Source organism: Anolis carolinensis, chromosome 5 (assembly GCF_035594765.1).
Source record: "Anolis carolinensis isolate JA03-04 chromosome 5, rAnoCar3.1.pri, whole genome shotgun sequence".
Taxonomy (NCBI): Eukaryota; Metazoa; Chordata; class Lepidosauria; order Squamata; family Dactyloidae; genus Anolis; species Anolis carolinensis.
Window position 1 is genome coordinate 93917522 of NC_085845.1, and position 12206 is coordinate 93929727.

The 12206-nt window shown below is 41.3% G+C and overlaps 1 protein-coding gene across 5 annotated transcripts in view; it reads left to right on the top strand.

The window, feature by feature from the left end:
- sema3d (semaphorin 3D) overlaps positions 1–12206 on the top strand; it is a 374840-nt gene that overhangs the window by 343129 nt on the left and 19505 nt on the right. For all 5 annotated transcript variants that reach the window (XM_062981839.1, XM_062981837.1, XM_062981840.1 and 2 more), the window contains 3 exons: positions 179–220; positions 1819–1976; positions 6923–6987. In XM_062981839.1, the coding sequence (XP_062837909.1) occupies positions 179–220; positions 1819–1976; positions 6923–6987 (265 nt within the window). The remainder of the gene's footprint in view (positions 1–178; positions 221–1818; positions 1977–6922; positions 6988–12206) is intronic.

Here is a 12206-nt window from a genome sequence, read left to right on the forward strand (position 1 = left end):
AGATGGCATTAATATGCATGGCTGCATGAATGCGCTAACAAATGAATCCTTCTCAACTTCCAGGGAAAAACAAAACACCTTTAACTCATTGAGAGCATAGCTGAATAAGAGCTTTGTATTCAAGAAAAATGCAAACAGTACTGCTGCATCCCTTCAACTATTGTTCATTCGTTTTCAGCACCCATCACCTATCTTGACTATGGAGATGTCCCCAAAGCAGGTAATTTGCAATGAATAATTTTAGCATATCTGAATTGCTTACATTTCAGCTGATTTGTGGAAGTTAACATTCAAAGTGGTTTTTTATTGTTTGATTTTTCCCCAACATACACAAATCGTCTTCCTTGACCACTCTAATTCTACCAATTCCTGTCTCAAAATCATTATTTTTTATTCTGAATACATGTATATTTCTGTTAAATCTAGAATGAAAGTAAAAAGGAGTGGTGGCAAGGTTATATTAATCCTACCCACTCACTGCCAGGTGCCTGATCCAGAAACATTAGTCACCGTGATGCCCAAATGAAATTGAATTAGTCAGTCTTTTGCACTACACATGTTTATTCATAAGTCCCTCTGGAGGATACTTCTTCGAAGATTAGTCTAAGTGAAAACTAGAACTTACTTACTTTGAACTGGTATTGTCTTTTGTTAATACTAAAGAGAGCCCAGGAAGTATTTTAAAAGTTGAAGAAAAATACTCTCACATTTATGTGGTTTTTTTCCAAGCATACATAAGTTTTAAATGCAGTTTGGCTGGTGCTTCAACTACCTTCATAACTCATATCTCCAGAGCTTATAAATGTTGGATTAGGAGTAGAGATCCCATAATCCGCAGAGCAGCATGGGCTGGCTTCCAGATTCTGGAATTTGGATCTAAAAAGTAACTTTTTGCAGCATTGCACATCTTTATGTGAAAGGATAGGTAGCTATTTCCATATGTAAAACTGTTGTTTTGTTGTTATTTAAAATTTGAGATTTTTACTTAAGAGGTAATGTTCATATAGAGCTTGCCATTTGAATTTTAGATTTTTTAAAAAGAAAGAAATGCTCTTCAATATACTGTATTACCAGTTCTTGATTTTTAAGATAGGTCTGACGACAAAAAACGTGATGCCATAGTATTTTATAGGCCAGCTGCAGAAAGGCTTGATCTTGAAATTACTAGCAAAAGAGATTTTCCTTCTACAGTAGAGTCTCACTAATCCAAGCCTCACTTATCCAAGCCTCTGGATAATCCAAGCCATTTTTGTAGTCAATGTTTTCAATATTTCGTGATATTTTGGTGCTAAATTCGTAAATACAGTAATTACAACCTAACATTCCTGCGTATTGAACTACTTTTTCTGTCAAATTTGTTGTATAACATGATGTTTTGGTGCCTAATTTGTAAAATCATAACCTCATTTGATGTTTAATAGGCTTTTCCTTAATCCCTCCTTATTATCCAAGATATTCACTTATCCAAGCTTCTGCTGGCCCGTTTAGCTTGGATAAGTGAGACTCTACTGTATATGAAACTGCCTCAAACTTCTGAAATTAATAACTATAGTCCCTGTTCCTACGTGAACTGGAGTAAGAGATTAGCTTTTCATAGAATCTGTAGGTTGACACCTGGAACACAAAAGACATTAGTTGTATAAATGGACATTTACCTAGAGATATATGCAAAGCAGAAACATGTCATTATAAAAATGAGAAATGTCTAAAACATGTTTGAGACCAAAAGAAAGAAAGAAAGAAAGAAAGAAAGAAAAGAAAAGAAAAAAATGCTGCTTGCAGAATGTTTCTAATTATTTTGTTGTGTCTGATTTTTAGCAACAATTATACATTGGTTCCAGAGATGGATTGGCTCAGCTCTCACTACACAGATGTCATACGTATGGGAAGGCTTGTGCAGACTGTTGTCTTGCCAGAGACCCATACTGTGCTTGGGATGGAAATTCATGTTCCAGATATACACCAACATCTAAAAGGTGAGAAAAAAAAACTCCTGACCTGGTTTGTTAACTTTCCCAGTGAGTGTCTAAGAGATGATTCTTGTATGACCTCTAGCAGCACAGGAATTGTCACATTACTACTCTTTCAGATCAGTAATAATAACATAAGAAACTTTCAGCTTCATGGAAGTAGTCAAAGTCTGGCATCACCAATTGAGACTTTGAGGCCCCTTCTACACTTCCATATAATCCAGATTATCAAAGCAGATAATCCATATGATCTGCTTTGAACTAATTATATGAGTCTACACTGCCATATAATCCAGTTCAAAGCAGATAATCTGGATTTTATATGGCAGTGTATAAGGGACCTGAGATATTAATCAGGATCCCAACATTTTTGAACTCCTACTGAGGAACAAATTTCTATCTCCATGTTCCATGCTAGGTGATACACTGTTTGTAAATGTTTGTCTTTTTCGCGTGGAAACCTTTTAATCTAAGTACGTTTTTTTACTTACAGTATGTCTGAAGATCAAATATGATATGGGATATCTATGATGGGGTATCACAAAATCAGTTTCTTTGTCTAAAAGCACCCCAAGGAGTGAATTAACAAAGAAGAATTTTGTGCTATGCCATTTCTCCATTTGAAATGGCTTTCTAAAACTGTCACAAAGAGGAATATTTTGACTTTTAATTTTATACTTCATCCCCATCTCAGCAGCTGGATTTTCTACATCTCATCTCCTTTGTACCATTCATGATGTGGGCTTCCTCCACTGAAATGAATTGCTTTGCTATGGCAATGGGATATATGAAAGCTCTGTCATGATTATTATTTCTGTATTGGTATTCTGTATATAAGATCTTTTTGGTTCATTTAGCAAATGAGCCACATACATACATGACCTGCCTTTAAGCTTCATCCCACAACCAAATAAGATAATACCATCAAGTTAGTTCTCCTTCGTGGTGTCCGTTGAAATAAGCACATGTGGTAGTTGATGCATCTGTGCAGCAATCAACGGAAACCTCTGAAAAGCTGAAGGCCCCACCCACCCTCACCAGAGGGAGAGATAGGCTGAACAAGGGGCTGTAGCCTTAGTTCATTTTTTCTACGCTGCCCTTGTATCAGCATACTAGGAATCTCTCTGACTTAAATTCAAATTACTTGACCTTGGACTGTTTTTGGACTTTTCTACTTTCTTCTGCCCTTGACTGTGGAATCCATGACTACCTTGAACTCTCTGTCTCCCATTGATCTGGTCTGTATTATGGCTTCTTCTACTAAGAACTGTATATCTTGTGGAGATAATCTTCCTGATGGGGATGCTCACTCCTCCTGCCTTGTTTGCCTCGGTGAGGCACATTTGGTACTCTCTTGCCCTGTCTGCTGCACTCTCACTATGCAAGCAAGGAAGAGCCATGAATCCAGTTTGAGAGCTTTACTCTATGAGAAGGCTCTCGCTCCCTCCCCTTGAAGCCGGGCTGCTTCAGAGCCACCAGCTGGGGTTGCCAGCCAGCAGACAGCTTCCAGGAAGCCTTGGAAGCATTCAGCATCAACACACTCCCTCACCTACCGTCAAGGGAGGGAAGAAGAAACGCAAAACTAAAGGAGTTCTGGAACCGGGAGAGCCTTCGGCACAGCCGCACCTTCCTTCTCCTTCAGTGCCGCCACAGCCTCTCCTCCATGAGGATGCTGGTCAGGCGTGCATGGAGCTTCCAGTGGCGTCCGGAAGCAGGGGAACAGCTATTCTTCCTGGGCAGGAAATGCCCCTCCACCCCACCTTCCATGCAGGAAGAGCTGTTGCTCTCCAGGCTCTTCATAGGGAAGGTGCAGCCAGCAGTCCAGGCAGGAGTCTCAAGCGCAGTCGCATTGGTGTTACCTCGTCCACACGCTTCCGAAACTTGCGTTCTGCAACTCATCAGCTTATGCATCTGCCAGCTGTACTGGCAAAACACATTCAGTCCACCCTGGGCCACATGACCTCGACAACAGCAGTGACTCTACGCTCACCTACGATTCCGGCTGCTGCAAGCATGGTTTCTAAGGTTATCCAACCCTCTTCATCACAGCTCTCTCCAGCTTCTAATGCCCACCTCAACCGTACAGAAGTCGTACGTGATGGTGAACATCCCTCCAGAATGTTTGTGTCAGCAAGGCCCATCAAGAATGGTCATCACTGATGTTTCTCTTCAGGGATGGGGAGCTCATTCCGGATCCCTTGCAATACGAGGCCGCTGGTCACCATCTGAGGTGACTTGTCATATCAACCTGTTGGAACTCATTGACATTCAGAAGGCTCTCCAAGCATTCAAATATTCTCTTCGCAGCCATGTTGTCCAGATTCATACGGACGACACCACCGCCATTTAGTATCTGAACAAACAGGGAGGAACAAGATCCCACTCTCTGCTTCAGCTCACCCTTCAGATCTGGAATTGGTGTCTGCCAAGGGGAATACACCTCACTACGATTCATCTTCCAGGAGAAGACAGTGTGATGGCAGACTATCTCAGCAGGACCTGGTCTTCAGACCACAAGTGGTCCCTCTATCACGACAAGGTGAACCGGTTGTTTCAGCGATGGAGACGGCCATCCATCGATCTTTTTGCAACACCACAAAATGCTACTGTGCCAGGAGGCCACAGGACAAACACTTGGTTGTCTGGGGGATTCATTTCTCTTCAATTGGAATGGACCCTTCCTTATCTCTACCTGCCAATATCCCTGTCAATGAGGGTCGTAGCCAAGGCATATGCAGACACCATCAATGCCATTCTCATCACACTATGGTGGCCACGGCAACTGTGGTTTCCGCTCCTCAACATGATGGCATTGGACAACTGTGTTACCCTCAGCAAATGGCTGGACCTTCTCTCCACCCAGGATGGAGCAGTATTTCACCCCGACCTACAGGTCCTGCATCTGACAGCATGGCGTCTTCAGCCATGGTCTTCTCAGCAGCTGTAACACAAGTTTTGGATGCCGCACATAGATCTTCCACGCCGTGGTCTTATGTGGCAAAGTGGGAAAGATTATTTGTTTTCACCCGTCAATATGGAGTAGAACCTCTAAAACACCCATGGCCTTGCTTCTGGAGTTCTTCCAGGTATTAGCCCATGACAATCTGTCTTTAGCATCCTTTAAATGTTATCTCGCCATGATATCTGCATATCGATGGCAAGCTGGAGCCCCTTCATGTTTTCAGGATCCCCTGATTCAGCTTTTTCTTACGGGTTACAAAAATCTTCGACCCCCCCCCCCCCATAACACCCACACACACACACAGCCAGCCTGCCGTATAGATTTAGTTTTGTCTGCATCAACAAAAGCTCTCTTCGGGCCAATAGTGTCCGCTGATCTTGTTTACGTTTCATGGAAAACAGCCTTCCTTGTAGCAGTTACAACTGCTCAAAGGGCCAATGAGCTTTGTGCATTGCTTGCATATGAGCCTTATCTCCGTTTCCATCATGATAAGGTCCAAATGGATATTACTTTTTTGCCAAAAGTTGTCTCCGTTTTTCATATGTCACAAGACAATGTTCTTCCAGGTTTTTTTCAGAATCCTGCTACGAGCCTTGAACAATCTCTTCACATGCTTGAAGCCCGAAGGGCACTTACTTTTTATTTAGATAGAACTAAGGATTTTCGTAAGACACCAAGACTCTTTGTTAAGTATCACAACAACACCAAAGGAATGGCGATCTCACCACAATGTTTGTCAGCCTGGGTAACCTCCACTATCAAGCTGGCCTATCAGTTATCTCACAAGGATCCTCCACCCCACTGGAGAGCCCATTCAACTAGGGTATTAGCTACTTCTATAACATATCTCTGGGGTGTTCCTTTGGATGATATTTTCAGAGCAGCGATTAGGTCAACCCTGCTTACCTTTGCAACCCATTACAAAATGGACGTCCAGTCAAGAAGGCATACCACCGTTGGCAGAGCAGTTCTCTTTTCAGCGGTGGCATGGTACCCGCCAACCAAAGTTCATGGCTTGCTAGTCTACCACATGTGCTTATTTCAACAAACACCATGAAGGAGAAAATATGGTTGCTTACTTGTAACCATGTTTCTTCGAGTGGTGATTTGTGAAATTAGCACATCCCTGCCCATCCTCCCCACATACATACCTCATGCCTCAAGCTGAAGCATGGCGGTGGGGAACTAAGGCTACAGTCCCTTGCTCAGCTTATCTCTCCCTCTGGTGAGGGTGGGGGAGCATAGTCACAAGTCTTCAGTTTTTCAGAGGTTTCTGTTGATTGCTGGACAAGTGCATCAACTATCACATGTGCTAATTTCACAGATCACCACTTGAAGAAACATGGTTACAGGTAAGCAACCATACTATACTCTCATGCTACTCTGAAAAATCCTGTTTAATTTTTTTTAGAAGCTAAGCATTGTCTGGGGCCTCTGGTGGCACAGTGTGTTAAAGCGCTGAGCTGCTGAACTTGCGGACCAAAAGGTCCCACGTTCAAATCCTGGGAGCGGAATGAGTGCCCGCTGTTAGCCCCAGCTCCTGCCAACCTAGCAGTTCGAAAACATGCCAATGTGAGTAGATCAATAGGTACCGCTCCGGCGGGAAGGTAACCGTGCTCCATGCAGTCATGCCGGCCACATGACCTTGAAGATGTCTAAGGACAACGTTGGCTCTTTGGCTTAGAAATGGAGATGAGCACCAACCCCCAGAGTCGGTCACGACAGGACTTACCATCAGGGGAAACCTTTACCTTTACCTTAATTATTGTCTGATGACTACTTGGATGAGAATCTGGCAGGGAATATCAGAGAGCTCCCGGTAGGGCTAGGAAAGAACCTTGCCTGAAATTGGAGAACCATTACCACTCAGATCTGGCAATACTGGGCTTTGTGAATGAGTGTTCCGACTCAGTATAAAACATCTTCCTGTGTTCCCATAAAGAGTAGATAAAACTTGAATCATTTCAACTTTTATGCTTCTTCATTTTAGACGTGCAAGAAGACAAGATGTCAAATATGGAGACCCAGTCACCCAATGCTGGGATGTGGAGGAAAGTAAGTATATTACATTTTTATCTCTGACTTTAAAAATATTGTATATACTTTTTTTATAAGTTGACCTCATGTAAGTTGAGGGTAGGTTTTAGTCAAAATTATGGATTTTGGGATGACTCATGGATAAGTCAAGAGTTACTCTACTGAGAGGAGGAAGCACCAGTGCCGGTTCAAATGCCAGGGGTAATTTTCCCAACCAGGCATTCAAAAAGGCCATAAATGGTACTGTGGCCAAAAGAATAGAGACATCAGTTCTTTTTTAAAAGTTCTTACATGATCAGCTAAGATCTCATCTTTTGCCACTCTACTCAGAGAAGGGGATAGTTGCTTTTTGGATCTGAGTTAAGGTGCAGTCCTTATAGTGTCCTTTCAATAAGTTGACCCAGCTTTTTGGGATCAACTTTTTTAGAGGAACAGGACTCAATGTTCTTTTTTAAAGAAAAAGTTTCAATCAAGATTAAAAATACCTAACAAGCATCTCCAGTCTGTGCAGTATCTGTGGGACCAAAATCTCAGCATTAATTATGGTTGGAAGGATCACTATTCTTACTGAAAGCCTTGTCTAATAGTTAACCGATTGGATTATTGGCAACCACTCAAGAAACACAAAGAAGAAATAATTTTGGAAGAAACATATAGAAAAAATAATTTTATGTCTGTAAGTACTATCATTGAATGAGTAGAGGGGCAGGACTTTTCAGACCTAGACGAGACCTATGCAAGAGGTCTGCTTAAACAAAAAACTACCAAGTTAAGTGGAAACTCTTGGAAGAAAATTCCGTAAAGTTTTTTTGGCACATTCTTTTGGCAAAGATAGCAAAGATCCATAATCTTAGTTCCAGCTATCAGACTATCCAAATCTTCTAATTCTTCCCTGCTAATTAAACAATCCCCTTCTTAACAACAGACTACTGTCTCCCACAAACATTGCTGTCCATGAGCTTGCCAAACTGTCTGGCTCATTCCCCTGGCAACTGATAGAGTTTTGATATAATATGTATCATTTATATGCAGTCTTGTGGTTAAGCTGAAATTCTCTGACAGCATAACATAAAACTAGAAATGTTCAACTCAGAATATGTTGCTTCCATTTCTCAAAGGAGGAGAAAGAAACCACTAAAATAAAACAATCATTTTTTACATTTGTTTTAATATTTGCTTCAATCTGTTTCCATTTGGTCTTCAGTTATTTTCATATGGTTTCATTGTAAAATAAAGTGAAAAAACTATTGAATGTACTAAAGTATAGACAGATTTAATGAAGGCTATAGATTTTTTTCGCTCCTACATTTTGGGGAGAATGAGTAGTGATCTCATAAATAATAAGACTAAGAGTTTGTCTACACTAGTAAAAAAATGTAATCACCCTGAATCTGGCACTGGCAGTCTTCATGATGCATGTCCTATAAGTATCTGGGTTTTGTTGCACATAACCCAACTTTGCTCTGAACTAAGGAAAGTTAGAGGATACTCCGGAATTTGCAAGAAACTCTGGCATATCTACAGGCTTTGCAACCATATCAACAACCGGATTGGATCACTTTCAGCCTGATCTGTTGAGTACATGTATATAGCCGCCACCACTCTTTCAGGGAACAAGATTGGTCATCCACATGTCACCACCTTTATTCAACAATGACACATAGTTAAGGGTATGGTCCAGTGGGGCCAATGCAATCTCTACCCATCTTGAGTGGCTAAGCATCAATACAGTGTCACCTAATGCTCCAGACTGACTCTGTATTAAGCAGCCAGTGTAGATGAAAGCTAAGGAGACAACTTTTGGAAATAAATAGGTTGCCTGTTACCGTCCCAATCATTTGTGTAGAATAAATGATTATCTAGTTCTAAACTGAGAACTGCACTGCTGACATGAGAGCCATGTGAAGATATTACAAGTTGTGTGTCACACGGTTGGTTCATAATTCAGGATGGTTGGTGTGGTTTTCCCAACATTATCTGGGTTCACAAAATAGTCTGGAGACACCATGTTGAAGACAAGTAGGTACAACTATAGCTTGATAGAAGGCACAGAGAAAACATATGGTGATATCTGTCCCACTCAGAAATGGGAAAGTTAGGGGCATAGGACATTATCACATATGCTGCCACAATCACCACAAATTGCGGTGGTTCATACCCTGGGGTGTGGAGACCTGTTGCCCCACATCCCACACTGTCCTTGTAGATTCCAATGGAAAGACGGAACGCTTTCAGCTATTTTTCGGTGGCAGCAATGGGTGTTTAGCAGTTTCTCCACAGAGCTGCCCTGGATGTTCTTTTCTGGAGTGATATGCGAGCTGGTGGGCTCCATAGCAAAACTGCTTAACACCCGTTGCTGCTGCTGAAAATAAGCTTATGTGAAAAAGGTCCATAGTGTGAGACACTAAGGTAATTGTCAACACTCTAAAAATGATTCTGATACATTGAAATGTTTTTAACCATCTTTGTCTCCCACCAACTTGGGCCCCATCTACACTACCATATAATTCAGTTTCAGAATTCAGTTTAACTGCATTGTACTGCATTATATGGCAGTGTAGACTTACATAATGAAGTTCAAGGTGGTTAAACTGTATTCTGAAATTACATTACATGGCAGTGTAGATGGGGTCCAGAATAAAAGTGTGATTTTCACCTAATATTTTGCTCACGCCATTGCCATAAATCAATAGGAAACATGAAGACACACTCACACAAACATACCAACTAGAATATTCCAGAACTTGGCTTTGGGTAAAGAGTAAATGGATTATGTAAAATCTATTAGCACATTAATATTGTGGATCATTTCATTAAATAATCTCATATTATTTATTGAGTTCTGGAGAAATATTAATGCTAACATTCCAGCTTGAGTCAATCACTTTCACCAAAACACATCTAATTCAGTTGCTCTTTTTGATTGCAAATTTCCAACTGAATTCATAACTTAATTGGTTTAAATTTGTTAATTCTTAACACTGGTTACAGTTCCCCATGTATTTGAATACTCCAGCAGCAAAACACTTATCCGGCTTTGTTTCATTTCAAGGTAACTCATAGAATCATAGAATCATAGAATCATAGAATAGTAGAGTTGGAAGAGACCTCATGGGCCATCCAGTCCAACCCCCTGCTAAGAAGCAGGAAATCGCATTCAAAGCACCCCCGACAGATGGCCATCCAGCCTCTGCTTAAAAGTCTCCAAAGAAGGAGCCTCCACCACGGCCCGGGGGAGAGAGTTCCACTGTCAAACAGCTCTCACAGTGAGGAAGTTCTTCCTGATGTTCAGGTGGAATCTCCTTTCCTTTAGTTTGAAGCCATTGTTCCGTGTCCTAGTCTGCAGGGCAGCAGAAAACAAGCTTGCTCCCTCCTCCCTATGACTTCCCTTCACGTATTTGTACATGGCTATCATGTCTCCTCTCAGCCTTCTCTTCTGCAGGCTAAACATGCCCAGCTCTTTAAGCCGCTCCTCATAGGGCTTGTTCTCCAGACCCTTAATCATTTTAGTCGCCCTCCTCTGGATGCTTTCCAGCTTGTCAACATCTCCCTTCAACTGTGGTGCCCAAAATTGGACACAATATTCCAGGTGTGGTCTGACCAAGGCATAATAGAGGGGGAGCATGACTTCCCTGGATCTAGACGCTATACTCCTATTGATGCAGGCCAGAATCCCATTGGCTTTTTTAGCAGCCGCATCACATTGTTGGCTCATGTTTAACTTGTTGTCCACAAGGACTCCAAGGTCTTTTTCGCACACACTGCTGTCAAGCCAGGCGTCCCCCATTCTGTATCTTTGATTTCCATTTTTTCTGCCGAAGTGAAGTATCTTGCATTTGTCCCTGTTGAACTCACTAAAGGTGTGTGTAATTCAAATATACATATTTGAGTTTATTTGCATTTATATATGTTCAGCAAAAGAAGAGCAATCGTTCAAAATTCCAACAAAGAACCAAAGCACTGCCCAGTATTAGGTCCTATCTACTGGGCTTTGAAATTACATTTGCCTCCTTTTATAAATTCTTTCCTGGAGTTTTATCTGCAGAATCCAGCCCAGGTCTAGGAGGGACTTTGTTTGCTAGTATATGGCAAAGGCAAATCCGTGCTGGCCAGAGTTATGTAGAGGAACTGGGGATGGGAACATATACCCTTAGCCCTCCCACCTGCCATCAGAATACTGTATGCTTTTGCTGATCCCTCCCACTTTCCATATTTTTCAGCCTATCCTGCTGAACTCCTGGGAATATTGGGATAGGTGAGGTTATTTAAATAAGTTATCACATGGTAGATACTAGAGGAGGATTATAAATTTGATGAATACCATATGGGCAAAAGACAGCCTCTGGAATCATTTCTTTAGAGCAGGAATGGGGAACCCTCAGGCTGGGCTGGGATTACACTTCACTATAACTCATGAAACTTGTGGGAAGCTCCTCAGGTTGGCCTTCTGTGTTAGATCTGACCAGGCAGTAACACATATGTTTGCATTGCCCTGGATCTCAGACAATTCATTCAAAAGTTTTGAAGGTCACGTGTACACCATTGCCTCGGCCTAGCCCATACTAGCTTGCTGCCTCTTTGATTTCTGAGCTTCAAGAGAGTTTTAGCAGTTTAAATTGAAATAAGTTAAATAAAGTGGCCCGATCCCCCCATGTACACATCTTGCTCGAGTTCCAAATCCTGTTTCTTGTGTAAAAAATAAAGCAATTGGAGACCTGTACTGTTCAAAATTTGCGCACATTAATTTTGGCACACATTCATTTCAGTGTACAAAGTGCTGTTTTCTTTTGGGTGTGGGGGTGTCTATGCAAATTTTGCACCAAATAAGTCCTGAGGTGCAAAGATTCTCATTCACCCATTTTGTCCTAGTAAGAGTTTCTCAACACTTGAGAAATACTTTTTGACCATTTAAAATATTTGTGTATCTTCTTTCCATCCCTAAATGAATTTAGATATTTGTATTCTATTTTAATTTGTCAGATTAAATGTTGTTGGAAGTTAAAAGTGTTTCAGAAAGACTACTGAAATCTTCAAATGCTTCCATATATACCAACATTATGATGGTGAAAGAGATTCAGGAGAGCTACGTAGTTTTTTAAAAAAATTCAGCAGTCCTCCTGGCTTTGTTTATCCATTCCTACACTTAATATCTAATGGTGTCATTGTGTTGTCTCTTTCTCTTGTCTTATCAAATGGAAGAAAGGAATTCTTGCAAAAAAAGAATATTCATGAAATAC